General features: G+C 33.9%; 1 protein-coding gene across 1 annotated transcript in view; it reads left to right on the forward strand.

Moving 5' to 3' along the window:
- The window catches only part of LOC129222136 (sodium/mannose cotransporter SLC5A10-like), a 79,259-nt gene that overhangs the window by 17,627 nt on the left and 38,979 nt on the right, over positions 1-22,653 (forward strand). Inside the window, exons 2-7 of the mRNA XM_054856590.1 lie at positions 3,089-3,160; positions 10,638-10,742; positions 12,448-12,507; positions 13,832-13,936; positions 17,071-17,176; positions 17,257-17,337. Coding sequence (XP_054712565.1) covers positions 3,089-3,160; positions 10,638-10,742; positions 12,448-12,507; positions 13,832-13,936; positions 17,071-17,176; positions 17,257-17,337 — 529 coding nt within the window. The remainder of the gene's footprint in view (positions 1-3,088; positions 3,161-10,637; positions 10,743-12,447; positions 12,508-13,831; positions 13,937-17,070; positions 17,177-17,256; positions 17,338-22,653) is intronic.

Raw genomic sequence — 22,653 nt, forward strand, 5'->3', positions numbered from 1 at the left:
GTGGTTTTTATGCTTTGGATTTCGGGAAAAGCCTTGTGTAAAAATAGCTTCAGCAAATAAATTCGAAAAATTGTTTATTTATTTATTTGAGTCCAGATTTGTCACCATGGTTTGAATGAAAATTCCTTTGGATGTGACATTAAATTTGAAAATTTAGAGAATTACTTCGTTACTTCTGTGATACAGAGTACATCGAATTGAAATGCAATTAAAAGTTACTGTCGATTTCATTGCCAGTTTCAATTTCTCTTTTACTTATTTAAAGTTTTCTTTGCTTGAAGTTGTTTTTTTCCCTAACACAAAAATAGCTTCTTGTTCTTAAGCACAAAGAGAAATTGTATGCTCGTAATTGTAGAAAACTGTACAAAACTCAATTTCCCGAAACTATTCAACATGAAACAAACATTAAGTGTTGATGCTTTAATCTACAAGCGACAATTACAATCCGCTCAATTTTAGCCTTTCAGACGCAGAAAAAAATATCGCACTCACAAAGAAAAGAAGACATTAAATATTCCTAGTTTGAACAATTAAAACTTTTAAGCAGAAGGGAACTTTAAACAAAAGAAAAAGATGAGAACCAACCATTGAAGTAAAAAAGTGTGAATTGCTGAATGAAATTGAAAAAAGTAAAAGTAAGATTATACTCTCAATAAGGCAATAAAATGAAATCAATTTATTTTACACATTCGTTACAATGGGCAACCATGGAGCCCCCTCCATGGGGGGGGGCAGGGGGGTCTCAAGCTCCTCTCTAGACATTAGAACTGCGAGTTTTCAAGTTTAAGTTCGTGTATAAACTTCAAAACATTTCAACAAAAACCATCAATGGATGACTTATTCAAAACTTCTTTACTTAAATTAATTTTAGTATAATTTTATTCTGCTCTGTTTTTTTTTTTAATTGTAACAAGGTATTTTAGGTAACAGATTGAATTTCTAAATAAAATTAAAAAAAAATATGGATCTCCTTTAACAGTGGTGTTGGAAGCATTATGCTCTTAAGTATCATTAGTTATTGTAAAACATGCTCCATCATAAGGACAACACTGATTTAAAATCAACAGTAGACTAAAAACCTAAAAGTCTTTTTTTAAACCCACAGTCAGCATAGTATGCCCATTATAAAAAGCGTACTTTTAGGGTGCATTCCTAAAAATACCGGCGCAGTATAGCCCTCAAGGGTTCTTTCGCCATTAAAATAAATAAACAAACCAAACCAACCTAAAAATACCCATTCTAATGAGGACAGCAGATTCGAAAAATTATCTTCTGAATCAGGTAGAAAAAGAGTCGATAGGTTTAAAAAAAAAAAAAAAATCATTCGAACTAAAGGCTGAAAACCTTAAACATTTCTTTTCCCCCCTCTAAAATTACACATATGGTTACCATGTTCGTTACCACGTAATTAACCATGGTACTACACAATTTCAAATGGCTTAGGCGTTTGAAGAGTTTATAAAGTTATTTACCCTGATATTTCGAATATTTCAATATTGAACTCACGATCTCCATATTTTTGGTTCGTATATCCTTTTCGAACTAATCTTCATTTGAAAACAGTGTGAAGCAAAGGGATGCAAGTGGACTATTTTAAGATTCGAGTAAAACGCGTTTAAAGATCAGCTCCAAGGTACGCTTTCATTGAATTTTTTTCTAAATCATGCTGTACAGCAGCACCTGCCAGGGCTACTAGACTAGTAGCCCTGGTACTCAGGGGCGGATCTAGAGGGGGCCATGGCCCCTCCCAAAGCCTTGTGATTGTAGGAATTTTTTTAAGAAAAAAAATATTATGAGAAGATAACAAAGTTTAACACATGTGTTACACTGAAAAAGAAGCATAAGCCTTAATTGGGAAATAAATTATGTCCCTACCCTCAAAACAAAACTTTTATTTCCAAAATTTTTCTCCATCTTTTACATCATTTCCTGATTCCAACTACAGACACTTGGACGATTTCTAAATGCTGCTGTTCTCAGAGTATACCTATTGTTCACAAGACCAAAGAGAGCCTAAATTTTCGTTTTTATGGCTTTAATTTCGAAACTAGGGGGAGAACCATTTACCCATGCCCTTTCACAAATGCCTTGATATGTAGCAAAAAATACCATTTTAAGTCTTTTATTTGGCAAAAATGTCAACGGAAACTAGCTTATCCAGCCCTTATCAGTTAACTTGCTTAAAAGCAACATAAATAAAATTTTTTGGGACTTCAATTACAAACGATCTTTGATAAGACCCCCTCCCTCCCTAGTTTATATCGTGATGATAGCTTTAAAAGGAGGTTTTTGGAGGAGCTCACGAATTTTCCATCCCTTTCTAAAATATGTATAAAAATAGTTAAAAATCGATTTTTTTAAGCCTCAAATGCAAAATATTTCCAGGAAGGAAGGATTCTAAGCACCTTCACTCTTTCTTAAATGTAAGCAAACATTACCTAAAGGTGCATTTTTAGGATGGACAGCTGAAGAGCTTGAAGAGCATCCCTCCTCTTCTAACTTCTCAATGTATAATGACAGAATATTTTGGTTCTAAGCTTTATTTTCAAAAAGTATTTTGGGGCCAGTACCTGAAACATGACCTTTCTCGGTATATCATCAAAAATAGACAAAATGCGTTTTTAGTTTCCTAATTTTCAAAAATTACTCGGCTATTTAAATTTTGAAACATTTTCAAGGGAGATTCCTAAATCCACCCCCTCATCTAATGTCCCGATACCCCGAAAATTGAGTTATTAAAACTTCATTTTAATAAAATTTCTGGGGAGTTCGAAGTTTGTTCAAAAATTTCGGATGGCCCCTCCCAAAACAATCGGCTGGATCCGCCACTGCTGGTACTAGTAGTACTAGTACAATCTCTTGCGCCAAGACAGAGGAGATGTTCACCTACCATTTGTACTGGTTATCTCCAAATTTTTAATTTTGGCCACTTGAATCCCTTTGCTTCTCACTACCTCAATTGATAATCTTACAATAAAAACTATAACGTTAAAAATAATAGGACTTGAGAGTTATACATTTTCTTATATTTTTCTCTGAAAGTTCTGCATTGTTTAAAATAATAATTAGTTTTCATTCTTTTCTTTAGTCTTCCCTACACAGCAAGAGGGACAGCGTCAGTGGATATTTCTTGGCTAGCCGAAGCATGCACTGGGTACCAGTGAGTAATTTTAGCAGAAAAGCCGTATGAATTTGGTATAACGGAAAGTTTTCTGCTTAAAAATGTTTTGATCATTAATGACATGACAGCTGTTTCGTGTTGTATCCTTTAGAATAGTTTCTAATCATTTTTCCTGGATTAAATGCCTTGTTTTAAAAGCATCGCTTTAAAAAAAAAAACTGCGTTTTCCGCATGGCGAAATTTTACAGCGAAGGAAAGCTATAACTATTAAAATATCGTTTACAACGTTGCACAATTATTGTTATGTTTTTTAAACTGTTCAAAAGCTATTCACAAAAAAAAAAAAATCATAATTTCTTTGCATATAATCTAAGTCAAATCTTTTTTCAAATAGAGTTAGTTCGAAGCAAATCAGCTGTTTCCCAGGAAGTGTTTCAAAGTTTTGCGTATAAGCTAATGTTATTAATTAATTAATTAATTAATTTTAAAGCGTCAAAAATGCTTTTGAAATGCTTTAGATCTTTTTATGTTATTATTCTACATCTTACATTAAAAGTTATTTGTAATGAATTTGTTCTAATAATATAATTCACTATTTAGTTCTGGATTGATATGTGCGTCCTGTTTCTCTTTCGGAGCTTATCGAAGCTAATGCTAAGAGGCTTCTTTTTGAACTGTTAAAAATATGCCTTTAATTTTTTTTTTTCAAACATATTCCTCGTCTAAAGTTCTTAACTCTTTTTTTTTTTTGCAAGTATATCTATCTTTTAGTTCAAAATTTCACCGTACGTACCAGTGGCGCAGCGGGGGGGGGGGGGGTAAAATACGCCCCAGAGGCTCTAGTTTTAAAATAAATGCCGATTCTAATACAGCAATTAAACATTTGAAAGGACTATTTTGCTGAAAAATGACCCTCCAGGAGGTATTTTTAAACATAAAAAACCCCTCTAGAAGGTATTTTTGATCAAAAAACCCACTCTAGATGGTATTTTTGACCAAAAAACCTCCTCTAGGAGGTTTGTTTTTGGCTGCGCTAGTGGTAAGTACTAATATTGATGTTTTTTTAATTTTTCAAAATCAGACGAAAATTTAAGAATGAGGTGTGGGAATGAAGTATCCTGAACGAGATCTTTAAAAAAAAAAAAAAAAATAGAGCAAGTTATTTGAAACTGATTACCTATTCCTTTAAAAGTTATTTAAGATGGCTGCCACGCATTCATAGACATACATTTCCCTGTCTCAACACTTGTTTTAATTTTGCATAATTTATTTGCTTATTTTTTCTTTTTTTCCTTTTGACTTTTGAATCTTTATTGTTTTTAACTATAATTTATCGATACACTGCCTCCTTTAATACATATACACGTCTTCTATTTTTGCTGTAGTTGTTGCTTTAAACTTAAAAAAAATACCAAAGCAGGTCTTGTCTTAACTACTAGTGATCAGGGGCGCGCACAGAAATTTTTGGGCCCGTCACAAAGGACTTTTACAGGCCCCCTCCACACTGTTTACCCTACACTACTACATATATTTCACCCCTCATTTAAAAAATATTAAAAAATATCGGGTCCACTTCAGGCTCAGGCCCGGGCCAACAGGTGTCCCTCCTCCTCCCCTATGCATACCCCTGCTAGCGATTACAGAATACCTCAAAGCAATATTTAGCGCAAAGGAGGACTTGGCGAATGAAATGCTGAAACGGTTTTCAGCAAATTCAGGAAAAATATTTTTGATGTAATCTAGTTTTTCACGATTTATAAACTCAAAGCAAGCTTTTGTGCTGTGTAATTTCTCAGAAGGAAAAAAACAGCCGTTTTGATTTTACGAAACTTATTTATCAAATTCAATAAATGTATTACTTAATATAAATTTTGCGTTGTTGTTGTTGTTGTTGTCGTGTCTGATGACGTGCAGAGTGTGAAAGGTTTAGATGTCTCCAAAAGTCTTGATAACAAGATCTGCTAAAAAAATGATGTTTGAATGATGTCTCTGTTTAATTTTAGAATATCAGACAGGGATACCCTTAAAACCACAAGAAGATTAATCGATAACTCTTTCAAGCCCCACAAGAAGAACATCTTCTCTGACACTTTAACAGATGAAGAACTTAATTCTGCCATCTTAAACCTCGATCCGAAGAAAGCTCCAGACGCTGACCTCATTTTTTGCTACATGATCCAACATTTCGGCAACAAAGCCAAGAAAAGGTTACTAGATATCTTCAATCTCTCCTGGACATCCGGCAAGCTCCGGATGTCCAGGAGATTTGGAAAATCTCCATTGTTATTCCGATTCTGAAGACAGGCAAAAATGCCTCTGACTGCAAAAGCTACTGGCCGATTTCACTTACCAGTACACTGTGCAAGCTTATGGAGCGAATGATTCACTCGAGAATCATGAACTGGCTAATTCAAGAGAGAAAAATACACTTCTACCAGACAGCCTACCGAGCTCAACACAGCACAGTGGATTAGGGCTCGACCGATGGCATTTTTTGGCCGATGGGCCGATGCCGATTGTTGGCCGATTGTTCAAAGATGACCGATGGCCGATTGCCGATTGTTTTCCTCCAAATGGCCGATTGCCGATGGCCGATGGTCGATGCCGTTGGCCGATGGCAAAAAAAATTAAAAATCAAACAGAAATAAATTGATAAGATTGTCAGGGATTTAAAGGATCATTGATTCATTTCACTTTACTTCCTTTCTACGAATAAGAAATTGTAATCACAAAAAAAAAAAAAAAAAATCAGATTTCGACCTAAATTTCTATTTTACGATTACCCAATTTATACTTCACAAGTTTTTTCGCCACATCTGTACATGCATATGTACCTAAGAACATATAGATGACCGAAATATCCATTTTGAACGCCTCCTTAGTTAATTATCGCAAATTCTCTTGTGATGTCTTCATGCGAGTAAACTTGCGTCACTCAAAAACGTTATGAAATAGTAAGTTGAAAACTCATACGTGCGTAGTATGATCTAAAAGTTCGAGACAAGTTTTATAAAACCTTACCTTGAATAGTTCACATTACCGAAGCACATCTATCTACATAATAGTCAGCTTGAACGACTATGCACTTCTGCCAACGTTCGTGCAGCTTTTAGAAGCACTCCTGGAAGACATTTTTCGCAACTTCCTGTAAGGCCTCTTGCGCTGCCGCTTTAACTTCATCGTGGGAAAGAAAGCGACTTTCATGTTGAGGATGCACGGTTTGATTGGTCAATGCTCTGATATGACAAACAAATAAACTAAAGTTTCGTCGGAGTTAGCTCCATGTGACTTTTACCTGTTCCCAGCGAAAAAACATTTGCATAGACGCCGCTTTCTTCCGCCAGGAGAAGATAAAGCTGCATCATAGAAGGTAGCAAAAAATGGCTTCCAGGCGTGTTCCCAAAATTTATATGAACACTGGCAGAAGTACATAGTCCCTCAAGGTGACCTTTTGAAGGTGGATGTGCTTCGGTAATGTAAACTAATCTGGGTAAAGTCTTATACAGCTTGTCCCCAAACTTTTGGATCCTACTACGTCTGTTTAGGGTGTGGTTATGCTTCTCCTTTTTTTGACTGCTGTATGATGAAAGAGAAAGAACAACAGCCAAAAAAAAAAAAAAAAAGAAAGAAAGAAAAAGGAAGAAAAACAAAGAGACTGTTTAATAACCAATTGATTTGTTTGTTTTTTTTAATTGAACATACAACTAAGATTTCAGTAATATTGTAATAATGTATGGATTTAAATACATTAAACATAGTTAAAAAACATTAAATTATGTTGTTTAATCATTAAAAAAATAAGAATAAAACTATGGAACCGTCAAAAAATTACGCAATTAAAGTGGAAAGATTGCACGTGACATTTTTTAGTCATCAAATTAAACAAAAAAGGTAACAGATAAATTACAATATTGAATCGAAATAGGAATATTTTTATACTTATTTAAAATTTATGAATAGAAAAGTTTACATTTTTCATAAAAGCTATAACAGTGACATAAATTTTGCTGAAAAAAGAAATACAAACTCAATATTTACACCAAGTTAATAACTGAATACATATACTACTTGATCTAATGTTTGCACATATAATATTGAACAATTTGATTGTTTAATCTTTTATGAAGCTTTACAAACAAGTTCAAATTAAATTTTTCAATTTAACAATAATTTTATGAAATTTAAAAAAATGCATAATAGAAAATATTTGAAACTTTTCTATAAAAAACGAAAATATCTTATTCATTGATTTTATATAACTACATAAAAATAGCTACTTACAACAGAAAAAAAATTGATCGCTATTAATGATGCAAAAAAGATAGCGCATTACGAAATATAGGTGAAACAAGTATGAGAAATACGCAAAATGACATTTCTTGACTAAAATAAATAATCGCTAAATATTTAAGAAATGCTTGAAACAACGAGGGTGGGTTAGAGGGGTCACCCTCTATTTTGGAGTAACTCACACTTCGGCCTCATTTTTACTTCCTTTTACAAAAAAGGAAGTATTGTATTCGCGAAAAACATTTCACTCAAAAATCAGCCTGACCACTCCTGAATGAATGTTGAGGTTTTTTTTTTTTTTTTTTAAACTCGACCACACGCGGGTAAGTGCCTAAGAACGCATAGACCCCCGAAATATCAATTTTGAAATTCCCCGAGTTAATTACAACGAATTTTCTCGTGACGTTCGTATGTACGTATGTATGTATGTGCGTATGTATGTCGCATAACTCAAGAACGGTATGTCCTAGAAAGTTGAAATGTGGTACGTAGACTCCTAGTGGAGTCTAGTTGTACACCTCCCCTTTTGGTTGCAATCGGGTGTTTTAAAAGGGGGCTTTTGCCCCTTTTTTGGGGGGAAATCATTGTTAATTTCGATGCAAACTCAAGTGGTGTTATAATTTGGCGGACACTTGACGATAATATGCCAGTCTTTTGGTCGCCAAGTTCTGTTACCAACTTGGCGACAAATTTGGCGATTTAAAAAAAAATATTTATTTTTTTTAAAATCTGGTTTCATTTCGGCCACTGTTGGTGATATTTAGAGAGTTAACTATTGAATCACACTAAAATTGCCAATAATGGGGAAATAACATTATGTTGGTGCAAAAAGAAGTCCTGTGATGCACACATCAGCTCGTTTTAGTACAGAACCGCTACCACCAACGCCTCGGAAGAGTTTCTGAATCTACTTCAGCACTTCTGAAGAAAAAATTCAAAAGTCCCTTTGATTTCCAAATTATGTCACCATTCAAACCGTCTTTAATCAATTCCTTGCATTAATGCTCTAAATTCTTTCTAAACAATAGATAAAGTTTGAAAAAAAAATCTCTAATTTTATGAATGGTATTAGTTTTAAACAACTCAGAAGTACAACTACAGTTTAATTTCAGAAATTGAGGGAGTGGGAGGAGAGAGGCACGCAAAAGTGTTCTCGGAAATTAAAAAAAAAATAGTCGTAAAAAATAGAGTTTAAAATAATCATAAGCATTGAACAGAAAAATCCTTTCAAAACTTGCACCCGAGTTTGTTTTGACGTGCAATGGCGGAATTAAAATATAGCAAATGTTACAATTGCGCGAGAGGCCTCATAACCATAGGGGCACCGTAGGAGTTACAAAAATGATTCTGATAAAAGTTTTACAACTTCTATGATAGAGAAATAGCACCCCAAAATGTATTTCGACGGCCCCCAAACTTGTAACTCCGCCGAAGCGATACAGAAAAGACTGAATTACTGTGATTCATATTACAAATGTCGAAAAATTAAAAATTACCGTCGATTCAACGGGAATCTAATAAAACGACACAAAAACCGATTTCGCCATCTCATATTTGTTTCCATAGTCTCCAATTCGGCAATATATCACCAAATGATCGTCAGTCTGAGACGCTATGTTAGTTTTGCGCTGAAATAAGTAATTAATTGCCACAAAAAATGAGTAAACTGGCTATTCAGAACACGCGATCGAAAACAAAAAGTTAAGTGCACAACTGGAACGTACGCACACCCCACATGTGAAAATTTATCCTTCTACAGCTTACCATTTTTTAGTTATTACTTATGAGAGATACATACGTACATCCAGCTGCTAGAAAAAACGCAATAATTAACTTGTTTGGTACCTGAGAATGCAGTATTAAAAACTTTTTCAGGGGTGACTGATAGGGTTGTCATACTGAAATTTAAGTAAAGAATTTCATATGAAAGCACACACTCCCTTTACTTTATTTAAAAGGTAAAACAGCAAAGGTCCTTTTTTTTTCAAAAACATCGGCCAATTCCATCGGTTTTTCGATGTTTTTTAAGGCCGATAGGCCGATGTTTCCTGCAAGTTAGCATCGGCTGCCGATGCCGATGTCGATGTCTAAATTGTTGAACCATCGGCGCCGATGCATCGGCCAAGCCGATGCATCGGTCGAGTCCTACAGTGGATCAGCTTTTTTACCTTTGCCAATCAATTATTGATGGACTCCAGAAAAAACCTCATGAAAAAACGATTGCTGTCTTTCTCGACCTGTCTTCTGTTTTTGACTGAATTTGGAGTCAAAAACTCATCCACATTGTCCATGAGGCTGGCATCGAGGGAAATGCACTCGTATGGATAAATGACTTCTTGAGAAACAGACGTTTTGCAGTCAGATTCAATGAAGCAGTCTCTAAGAGCTGCAAAACATGGACTGGTGTACCACAGGGCTCTGTCTTAAGCCCTCTGCTCTTTCTCCTCTACATGAACACAATCGATTCCTATATCCATAAGAATATCAAGATCGCCTGCTACACAGACGATATTACTATTTTGTGTACAAATCAAGATCTCAATTCCTCCCAGAAATGTCTGAATCTTAGTCTGAAAGGCACTGCAACATGGGCTGCAGATCTCAAACTTGCTATTAACACCAATAAGTCTAACTACTGTGTTTTTTCTATTGATCGGAAAAATCGCGGCACCTTCCAACCGGTCTTAAGAATTGAGGACTCCATTATTGAGCGCGTTGAAAATCCTAAATATCTGGGAGTGATTCTAGATCCAGAATTCAGATTTACAAAACATCTGAAAATCACAGCAAATAAAAGTCTAAAGAAATTGAACATCCTCCGTAAACTCTGTGGCACAAACTGCGGATCAAGATCATCTCAAATTTTGCGTTGGTACTAGCATTTTCAATTCAAAAAAAAAAAAAAACAGAATTTTCCCAAGTCCTTGTGTAAACAAAAAAAATCGAAGAGAATGCTTGTACATTTCATTCCAAATATATGAGCATTACTAGTGAGTTACCACTGTCAGTAACAAAAAGGAAGTTCTTGTCGTTAAAAACAAATTTTCAGTTTTGTTAATTTTTGATTCATATTCGAATATGGTGTTCACAAGTGTTTATGATATTCTCATAAAACCAAAAATATGTAAATTTGACATGCACCTGATTTCTGTTTGAAATTATTTATCAATTAATTTTTAAAAATGAATCATAAAATGTTACTCATTTCCTTATTCGTTGAATTTAGGTTGGTGCCTCACTTTTCGCGAGCAACATAGGAAGCGGCCACTTCATTGGCTTATCCGGTTCTGGAGCTAGTTCGGGAATTGGAGTCGCTGGTTTTGAATTAAATGTAAGTGCTCTCAGAGTTTGTAACATTTTCATTTACAAAAGTAGCTTAACAAATAAAACAACATGATAATTTTCCAGAAAATATTTAAAAGCAAGAAAGTTAGTCGAAATATGTCATGTGCAAGTTTTTTTCTGCTAAAATGTTGTTACTGTTACATACGACCAAACGGAAATTAATCCATGTAAATCTGGCAGCTAAATGTTAGACAAAGAAACAAGAAACAGAAAAAATGAGATAAATATTATACACAAACAAACAAACAAGAAAAGTAAAAGGGGTTGGGTTCAATAAATGTTCATTAGAGTTCTGACAGTCTCATATAATTTGGGTATTTCAACAAGTCTCTGTGCTTCAGGTTCTAATCCTGGACACTTTAGAAGGTGTTCTGCATTCATGGTATCCACTTTGCAGATTAGAAAAATATTTGAGGGTTATATGCCTACACCTATTGTATTTAGACTTTCTGCCAAGCAATCGTGGCCAGTTTAGTCTGAATGCTTTACTAATTTGCATAACAATTTCATGATTTTTTATTTAGTTGCAAATTTGTGCAGTTATTGTGATGTTTTTCTTACCATTACTTTTTAACACAAAGGTATTTATCAATTTCTGATTTCTGAAGCTTAAGTATTTAAAACCCGATGCGTATTGAATAGAAATAGAATGAATATCATGACTCAAATTGGCACTTTAACTGATAAATGCACTACTTACTATTATTTCTTCTCCTCTGAAAACTTATCTCGACGTTTTACTTTTTTATAACTTAATATGGATGCATAAAACTTCGTCCATTAAAATAAGCTATTAAAACGGTTCATCAAATAATCCGTTTTTCTCTCTACTCAAACATACTTTTCCCAAAGAAACGAGTCAACGATTAAAACTGGATGTTAGTTGATTTTTGGATATTCGGTCAAATAATGAATACTTTTTCCTAACACAAAAAAGCAAGTTTTTATGCCTATATAATAATAAGTGTAAAACAAATGCTTGAGAACTGTGTTCAGTTAAAAGTCGAGCAGAAAAAAGAAATTTTTGATAATTTCCGATTTTGTTTCACCAACACAGTAAAAAATACGCCATTGGTTTCCGTCGCATATTTATTAATAATAAAGTTAAGTCTGTATGTCTGGATATCTGGATCTCTGACTGTCAGTTACGCGCATAACGCCTAGACTGCTCGGTCAATTTTCATGAACTTTGGCACAAAATTAGTTCGTAGCATAGGGGGCAGCACTTTGACGTGATTTTCCGAAAATTTGGTTTTGTTCTTTTTCTATTCCAATTTTAAGAACATTTTATCGAGCAAATTATCATAGTATGGACAAGTAAATTATCATAACATGGACGAATAAATTATCATAACATGGACGAGTAAATTATCATAACGTGGACGAGTAAATTACCATAACATGAGAGAGCAAATTGGCGAGAAATTCATCATCCATTATTTGTAAATATACAGGCGAACCAAATGACCTTTTAATTTTCTGCTAAGAACCAAGCCGTGACGTTCCCGCTTGTAGAACGTATAACTAACTGAGTGTATAATTTTGAAAATTATCTGAAACATGTAAAAGTTTTGAGATCAATTTAGAATAATAATGCAACAGCTTCAGTATGGTGGAAATGAAGATTTTTCATGTATGATACAATGAATAAATATTAACGTTTGTTGTTAACTTATATTCAAATCTTTCAGGCAATGTTCGTTGTTCTTATATTAGGATGGTTCTTTGTTCCTGTGTACATGGCTTCTGGGGTGAGTCCTCCTTACTTCGTTATAATTCTTTCCTTTTAAAGATTTCTTTTTTGAACTTAAAAAGAAAATAATATTATAGACGAGTTCTCAATTTAAATGTGAAATAATTTTCAAAGTGATAAATGTAAGCTTCTTAACATTTTTTGCAAAGTTTACTCATATTTGAATGAAAATTTGTTTTGCTAGTTGGGTAGAGGGTCTTTAAGAGTGATATTTCTATGGAATGGTAAATGTGAGAATGTAAGATTGCTAAACATGTATTGATCCTTAATTTTCACGAATATAATTGCCATGTAAAATATTGGTTTTAGTATCATTCTCAAGGTAAATAGACAATGAAAATGATGATTTTTTAAACCTATTAATATTTTAATTATTTAAGCTAGATACGATTATTTTCATTCTTCTTCGAATTTTTTTTTTCACTATATAAAAAAAAACTTTTCCTTCCTATTACATTCATAGTATCTTCCTTTCAATTTACTTTAATCATTACATTATAAGCGCACACCGAATTCAATTTAGAAAAAGGGATCAGAGCACATAGGTTTACTTACTGTAAAGCTAAAGCTGTAAAATCAACAATGGCTCGATGTAAATGACTCAATCAAAGTGAAGAAAAACTAGCAAACCATGTTAAATATTAATGCTGATTACAAATTTGTCGCCAAAAAAGGAGTTATCCAGGGCCCGATTAAGATATCGGGAGGTCCTATGACAAACTCTTTCTCGGGGCCCCTGTAAGTAAACCTCAGAATTTTCGACAATTAGAACACAATTTTAGAAATTTGGGGCCCTTAAAAAGCAGATGCCCTTGACTACGACCTAGTTGGTATACTTAATAATCAGGCCTGGGAGTTGCTGTACTTGAAATACTAAAGTTGATTCTCATTTTTATATGAAAACGACCCTTAACAAAATTTTGTAATTATATTGCACTTTATTCCTGATAAGGTGACCTATATCAGGTGTTTTTAGCTTATATAGTATTCAAGAACGAATTTGCAGCGAAAGATGTCTTTGATTAAATAACTTATGCGGAACCACGTTATATTTGCTCAGTTCGGAGCGTAGTCATTGTAGGAGGAACTGGAGAAGGAAAAAAAAAAAAGAATATATTAAGTCGCTTGTATTTACCAAGAGTTGAAGTCCAATGCCAGTTTTAAACAGTTCTCTATTGTAAAAATGAACTAAACGATCAACGTAAACAAAACACAAATCGGATTTTTTTTTTAAAAAATGACGATTAGTGTTTTGTTTACGCTGATAATAAATAGTATTCACATTTTAGCATAAAGATTTTTTAATAATGTGTTTTATATAGGTCTACACGATGCCGGAATATTTAAGAAAACGTTTTGGGGGCCAGAGGATACGAATTTATCTGTCCGTTCTTGCCCTGCTTCTATACGTTTTTACAAAGATATCGGTAAGATTTAAGATCAATTAATTTTCTAGTTTCCTTTCGAATTTTTTGTAACTAACAAGTTTCAGTTTTTCTGAAAATTGTTTTCTTAAACTAATTTCAAATTAACGGCATTGCAATAAACCTCATTTATCGGCACTAGCTGAGACCGAAAGCAATCCGGAGAATAGGAAATATGGAAAATCCAAGTTGTATGGATAATATGTAAGCTAAAAAAAAAAAAAAAATCCTTAAGCAAGCAGGCTCACCGTTTTATTATTATGAAAACAATTTTTCGTAACAAAATTAAAAAAATTTTGAAAAAAAAATAGAACCGACTTCAAAATTGCTCTAAAAAGTGAAAAATAATTTTATTCTTTAAACACCATCGATAATACTTTTAAACATAATTTTTGAAGTTGGCGCAAAAACGATCGATAAAATCATTCACAGCCATAACTCAACTAGAAGTATAAATTTAACCAGGTCCAGTTTCTTCACTACCACATGCATTACGCATTATTGCATATGCATATTTGAGTAACGATATAAATGTTTCGTTCCTAAGTTTGGATGATTTTTTGATAAAAATATGAACGAAGCATGGTTACAATGGATTTTACTTTTTGTTTTTGCACCAACTTCAAAAATTATGTTTAAAAGTATTATCGATGGTGTTTAAAGAATAAAATTATTTTTCACTTTTTAGAGCAATTTTGAAGTCGGTTCTATTTTTTTTTTTCAAAATTTTTTTATTTCATTCTTTTTGGTGTGAATGCAGATATTTCAGTAAAAGTAAGAAGTTACCTAGTAAGAAGTTCGACTCTATATCACTGTATTGCTTTAGAAAAGCCTTTATTCAAAATTATCATTACAATTACTATTAATGTTACCTACTGTTATATGGCACCAAACTTTTATAACAATGAGTTTCATATTGTCGCGTAGATGAAGATAGCGAAGACAATGTGAAAGCCAAATGAAGCGAATACTCGTTAGTCTCAACTCGAGATCTTTATTCAGAACCACGAATGAACGTTACATCTCCTTATATACAACTTGAAAAAGTGCTGGAACTTTCCAGACTTTAAAAGATACAGAAATTAATAGAACATTCGAGAAAATACGGGAAACAGTAGAAACGAAATTTTAGTAAAATTCACTTTGTCCTAGTCGGGATTTGAACCCGGGTTGCTCGTGTGGGTGACGAGAATTCTACCACTGAGCCACCGTTATCCTCGGATGAAAAGAGCGAACTTCGCTACAATATGATTTTAATCATTTAATAGGGAAATTTACTGTTTTTTGCCCATAACTTTTTATCTAAAGAACAAATATGGTCAAACAATGTAATGGGACCTAAGTTGAGCCATCCTCTATCCATTAAAAAAAGAATCATCAAAATCGGTTCACTAGGTGAGACGCTATGAGTGGACAAACAAAAAAAAAAAAACATACATACGGTATGAACTGATAACCGCCTCCTTTTTGAAGTCGGTTAAAAAAAAAACTGCTTTCAAGACACTAAAAGACATAAAAAAAAAATCACATCATTTCTAAACAAATAGTTAATCTGCTGTCTTCTGTTTTAAACTCGTATATAGCTTTTAAGAGACATCGTCTGTAAGGATCAGGCAGGTTGTGATTGTTGACATTTTTAATTTTCTTTATTTTTGCAAATGTTGTTCCTTATCATGAATGTAATGTTTGTGCAAAATATGAGCTTTGTCTGCCTTACCGTTTTTGGGAAATTAAATTTTTAAATTTAGAGGGCATGGCACATTTTTGCGTGTTTTTCAAATTTGCAAATTTTAAACTTCTTGTTGCTTTAAGCGCCCCTATAAAGACATGGATTTTTAATTTCTATATTATTATATAGTCTTCTTAGATACTATTACAGCTGTCAAATCGGTGTCACTACGAGGGCGACAGCCACAAACTCCGTTTAAAAATAACCGAAAATGATTTTTTTTACTACATTCAATGCCAATTTTCTCAAAGCGCCTTCATGATGACACCAACGTTTTTACATAAATTCTTATCTACACTTGCATACATCAAAAATATGTAATAAAATTGGAGTCACTATAAGGGCGCCAGAAGATATTGGAACTTTTATGTGATAAATTTCACAAAAATGCAAATGTTTAAAATCTAACTACCACTCTCGTCCTCATAGCAGAGATCTGAAACTAATTAAGTTTGATTACCAACATGATCGTCTAACATATGAACTAAAAAAATCGGTGTCACTCCTATTATTTTCGGGAATATAATCAATGGAAATTAGTATGTTATGGAGTTATTTTAAAAAAGACTTTTCTAATTTGAATGGATTTTTGCACGGTTTGTTTTGAACTTTAATCTAAAATTACAGTAGTGACACCTAAAATAATATGTTTCTAATGTTTTTTTATGAAAAAAGCTTGATAAAAAGCATTAGAAACACAGTAAATCAATATAGGCACGGATGGACGTATTGTGTATTATAGGCTAAAATAGTCGTACTAATATTCATATTTTTTCAACCATACAAATTTTTTTATCTGTTATTTATATTAAAAATGCAACTATTTATAACATAATGTCTTAAATACTTATGAACATAATGTATTATATTGCGAGCATTCAGAATCTGAAACACAATTTGAGGATGACGTAAACTAAAACAAAGAAAACATAAAAAATCAAATCACCCAGTTTCAGAAAGACGATCATCTCTTATTGATATCTGGTAATTTTGTAGCACAAAAGCATGGGATCAACTTTTACTACTTCTCCAGGATACCATGTTTTCCCAAGCTTTAGTTAGTTTCCCAAGAACTAAGAAGAGAATTTGAGGGTTTTACTCCGACTTTTGACACCAAAATCGGTACGACTCCGACTCCGTAACCACTGGCAGAGTTGTGGACTTTGGGTGAAAATGACCAACTCCGATTCTTGGAAATTTAAACCTTTGACTCTTAACTCTGGCTCCTCTACCCCGAAAATCAGTCCGACTCCGACTACGCAGCCCTGCTCGTACTTCTTGTGACCTCCTCCCTTCCGTGACATCATTTGTGGAAAGCCCCTCCCCCTATGACATAGCAATAATCTACTATCGCGATTTATTTTTTATTTTAATTAATTTTTTTACTAATTCATTCAAACCTTTCTAGGCTGACCTTTATGCTGGAGCAATTTTCATCAATCAATCAATTAAACTCAATATGTACGTTTCGGTGCTATCTCTGTTAGCCATTGCTGCTCTTTTCACAATTACAGGTGAGAACAACACATTTCATACTGATAATGAATGCAGACAGTCATACTGTATTTTCTCAAAATTGATTTCTTGCTCTCAGGTGGATTAAGTGCAGTCATTTGGACGGATTTTTGGCAAACAATCTTGATGCTTATTGGAGCACTGGCGCTTAGTGTATTAAGTAAGTCAGGCTCTTTATTTTTACATTGTGCGCTGAAAAACAGTTTGTTTGACTTTATATGAGGATCCAAAAGTTACGCAACCCGTTACAAAATATTTTATTTAAAAAATTACTATACAGTTAGAAATTATTTAGTTTGCTGGCAATACCAAACTTTTGAATAGACACGTCATTTTCATTTTCCTTTTACACTCAAATTAACACTTTTAGCACCTTTTTGTTTGTAGAGTGGTCACGATGGATTTTTACCAGGATTGGGAATTTTTGCCGAATGTAAAATCTTCCGTGATTAATGGTTAAATATTTGGTGAACCAAATTTTTGTATTCTATCTACTAATATAGCCAGAGAGATGAAATTACCAAGCTTCATCTGCAAAGAGCAGTGAACCAACTTTTTAAATTTCACTTCCATCAATGAATGTTCTTGGTCATCGACAGTAACGTAATCGTTTAATTTGCTCGGGAGTTTTCAATTCTTGAACAAAACTAAAACGATAAGCGTGAGACTCCGATTTCTTCAGGGATCTGTAAGAAGTTCCAAACGATAAATCCGTCTGTGGTGCCGGTTTTCTGAAACCCTTTGAATTCGAGTTCAACATTTTGCTTATTATTTTGTCTGTTTCGAACTCGCCACAAAGAGATGGGCGTCAATTTGTTCTGTCTCCAACATTTGAAGTTTTCCGAAAACTAGATATTTAACGAATGATTTTTGTCTTGTTGAATGCAGAAATACTCGGAAATTAGCTATTGAAAGCAATGACTTCAAAAGAATAAGTTTGAAAATATTTTTACTCAAAATCAGAAATTCTTTGATTCTGAGGGAAAAAATTTCGACAGCACGGCAAACAAAAAGCTACTGAAAGTGTTCGTGTGCATAGAATACGAAAATAAAAACAGCACGCCATACCGAAAAGTATAGGGATGTTAACAAACAAAATAATTTACATTTATAAGTTACTTTTAAATAAAAAAAACTGCCTTCAAAAAATACCCTAGAACTAAAAAGCAAAAAATAACTGATTACACTTACATTCTATTTCCTACCCAAACATAGAAATGAAACTTATTTTACAATTCCAGTACAAAAATCAACTAAACACCGAATTATAAAATAAACACTGATTTAAATTGCTATACGATGAATTATTTTAAATACCTAACTAATTATAAATGATCTCTTAATTTTTAATAACCTTTTGAAGTCGGGGACTCCTATAAAAAACTACATAACGTAACTGACAACCCATCGAATCCTGAATTAAACACTAATTTAACTACACGCGAAATTAGTCTTCAAAACTAAACCTACTCAGTTACGTTAGGTAGTAGTTTATGGGAGGCCCTGACTTCAAAAGGTTATTAAAAATTAAGAGATCGTATATAATTAGTTAGGTATTTAAAATAATTCATCGTATAGTAATTTAAATCAGTGTTTATTTTATAATTCGGTGATTATTGTCCGTTTTTCACTAGTTGAGACTTGGTCACGCCCCCAACACGTGGTATCGGAAGATTCTATATGCGTCTTTTGGGGATGAGGCTTCAGACCAACACTGAGAAAGGTTGCAATTGGCCATCGTTATCGCGCTGTAAGAAGACGAGTGTTCTATAATTTTCTAAGAAATTACCTCCCACCTTCTTTCCCGAAAAAAAGGTGTGCTACTAAGACAATTGTTCGACTTAAAAGTATTTTAAGATTTGCAGTGTATTTCTATACGTTTTGGGTTAATTTATCATTGATTTTGCGAAGGAAATCCTAAACTTTCTGTCTTTCACGCTAAGTAAACATTTTCTGAAAACACGGTGAACAGTTGCAGGTGAAATTGGAAGGAAAATTTTTCCTTCTATTCTGCTGAAACTTTCACAGCTCTCAAACGTGGGTTTTTCATAGGTATTCTAATTATAAATCTCTAATCGCATATTGTTAACTTTGCTGGTCAACCATTTCTCACCTTATTTTCGATCCGATTTTCTTCTTTAAAGCGTTTATTAAATATTACACAGTGCTTAGAGATAAATGAACTACTTTTGTAATATTTCGAACTGTTTTACTTCGAATATAATGAAGAATTAATGCGTTTTCGAATTGTGTTTGTTGTTACTTTGCGAATACGAGTCATTTTTAAAATAATACGTAGATTTGTAAAGTGAACAAGCAAAAATTAATGCCAAAAGATTTTTTAACTATTACCGCATTGAAAAAATAGCAAAAAAAAATAAAGAAAGAAAACGACAGACGATAACTTTAATTTCGAATTTTTCTGAAAATATTTCTCTGTCACCTCATTTTTGGCCCATTTCAAACAGTCAATATTTTGTAAAAAAAAATGTTGAATTGATGTAATCATGTAGAGACAGTATGAAAAAGTATTGAACTACTATTTCGATTCCTAGGCACTTCATTTTTAACCATACACATTTAAAGCCTACGAACAATTTTGAAAGCCTCAGTAGGTAAGTTGCACTCTGTGTGACACATTTCAATACTTTAGTACTATTTTTTTTTTCCAATATGGTTTTTATTCTTCAGAAATGAAAAAAGGAACAAAACAAAAATTAAAGCTTTTCACATGTCAATATGGTTATCTACAGAATAATTGAATAAGTGCCTGAAACAACGTTTTATGTAACTGTTTTAACCTATTTATTTTTGTAAATACGAAAAAATATACATGCTTTTTTTATTCAAGTTTTTTCGATTACTCTAAAAGTAATTCAGTTCTTCCAGTACTTTTACGGAACAGCGTTACGTGTGGGGATCATAAAATAGGCAAAAGTTTGTTGTCCGTATTCTAGTACAGATCCGAACAAGGACGGACACAAGGGAGGGGCGATGGGGCGACCGCCCCTTCCTTGAGTCGAGATGCAGAACTCTTCCACGGCATGTCTTTGATACTGAAGTTGAAAATTGTTTTAGCCTATCTTCAATAGTTTGACGAAGCTCTTGCTGTCTGGAAAATGAAAGTGTAGCACATATCTTATTCTTAACACATTACTGATAGAGATCTGAACTTTGTATAGGAAGTATTTCAAAGTTCCAAAAACTCAATTTTAGAAGATTTTAGATGATATTAAATAGGGTTATAGGGTTCAAGGGCTCTTCTCAGGAAAGTTTGGAAAATTGAAGTCCTCCCTCCCCCCCCAAAAAAGAGGAACTTTAATGGGACACCTTTGATGGCGTTAAGGTAAGGGATGGGGTTTGGTACACTCCTCCGCAATTTTGTAGAAAAGGAAGTCCCTCCCCTTCTCAAAATAACTGAAATGAGACGATCTTTCATGGTGTTTCGAAAGGGGGGGGGCGGAGGTTTTCGAGTTTATAAAAGGGTAAGGGTGTGAAATCAATCGCCCCCTCCTTGAATAGTTTCTGGATCCGTCTTTGACTCTGAATGTAAAATGCGTTATTTTTATCAAGAAACGTTGCTATAGTCAACCTATTCAGTTGTTCAACATATCCTACACTGGCAAGGAAACTGACTCAACCACAAGAAAAAAAAACAGCAATGGAGAAAATTAAGGTTTGACGCAATAGTAATTTTAAGTGATTTAGTCTCAAACATTACAATATGCGCAGTCAACTTATTATGTGATGTTTATTAATTAGTTTTTGAAGTATAGATACATAATGCATACTTTAAGCTCGAAAAATATTCTTCCAAATTATGAAATTTTAATGATGTGTCATTATTGATGAAATCATTTCTACGACCCCCCCCCCCCCCGCACCATTTTGGTGAGCTAACTTTGCGGTTTTTGTGTCGAGAAAAAGCACTAAATTTAGATTTTAAATCAATAGCCGGTACGGTTTTCCCAGATTTTGAATTGTGTCACTTTCCTTGCCGGAGTGCGATATGATTCTTTATTAAAAACATACATGATCATAAACAAATTGTGACTAAAGCTATCCAGGAAGGAGGGGGGGAGCCCGTCTTTTCCCTTAAAACAATTGTTACTGCGATTTTGGTGACTTAGAGCAAACCTAAGGAGTCGTTCACAAATGATGTCACGCTTGAAAGGGGTAGGGAGAGAGGGTTCGGGGTTCATGAACTTCGGACAGTTCGTCTCAAGGGGGAAGGAGGGGATTATAAGAAATATGACTTCACATATTTTGGTCCAAATAAAAGCGTTCGTTATAGCAATATGTTCATCGAACATTGCGTGAGATGTGACGAGGGGAGAGGCTAAAGTGAAGTGTAACGTCCTTTATGGACAATCCGTGTTTACGTTAGGCTACTGTGTACTGAAGTGTTATAACTAACTTCGTTTCTGCCTCCCCCCCCCCCAGAAACGAAGTTGGTTACCTCCCCCCCCCCCCCCCCCCCGCCTTGAAAATACTCGCCCTGGAGGTAGTCGTTATCTCTTAAACCGGACCCAACCGATGAACCTATAATTTTAAAACATTATTCAAACCAAAGACACTTTTTATAACGCATCGCAAATTATTACATATTTCTAAACATGAATATTCATGCAATACTTAGAGAAATAGCCTTGATTTTAATAGTCAGTTGCTTTAAATATTTCAGATTGATTTTTTATTGTTTTCTCATTTACTTTTATTTCTCACATGTGTAAATCCTTTCTGGAACAATTGCCCAGTCCCCGCCTTTGGTTCAACGAAGTTTTTTTTGGGGGGGGGGGGGGGAGGGGGGCAACTTTTGTTCAAATAATGTTTTCATGATTTTTCAAAAATAACTGCTACTGTAGATCTACTGACTGTATATCCGCTCTATATGATCTGAAATTTTGTACAATCCATACAGATGCATCAAAAAGACCCAACCCGTAAGAGCTACTAAGTCACCCCCCCCCCCTCAAGAAAAGGGAGAGGGAGATGGAGAGAGATATTAAGTCTTCAAAACGAACGCAACCCTTAAGCATTTTAATGCCACAGTCTGTGTGGCAATGAAGTTTTCCTGTGCCCCCCCCCCTTTTTTTTTCATCAAGCGCACTTGCAATTTCGAATATAGGACGTGTTAGTGTTTAAAAGGATATCGTTCAAAATTCAGAAAGCCTATCCTTAATAGAAATGTTTCATTCGGAAAACAAAATACCTTACTTTTTTTGTAAATACAATATTTTTGTTCTGAAATTTTCAGTTTAAAAAGTATAGATTCCCCGTAGACGACAATTACGCGAAGCTAGAAACGAAAGGAAAGAACACAAAGACATTTTTGCAAATTTAAACGCCCTCCAAATTTAGGGTTGTCTCAATTGAAAGCGGTAGCGATCACCCCCGCGCTAAACTTTGCTTTGCTTTCGGGAAGGCGTTCCGAAGTCTCTTCTCCTCATGAACGCACAATAGTTTAGTTGATTTT

Source organism: Uloborus diversus, chromosome 1 (genome assembly GCF_026930045.1).
Source record: "Uloborus diversus isolate 005 chromosome 1, Udiv.v.3.1, whole genome shotgun sequence".
Taxonomy (NCBI): Eukaryota; Metazoa; Arthropoda; class Arachnida; order Araneae; family Uloboridae; genus Uloborus; species Uloborus diversus.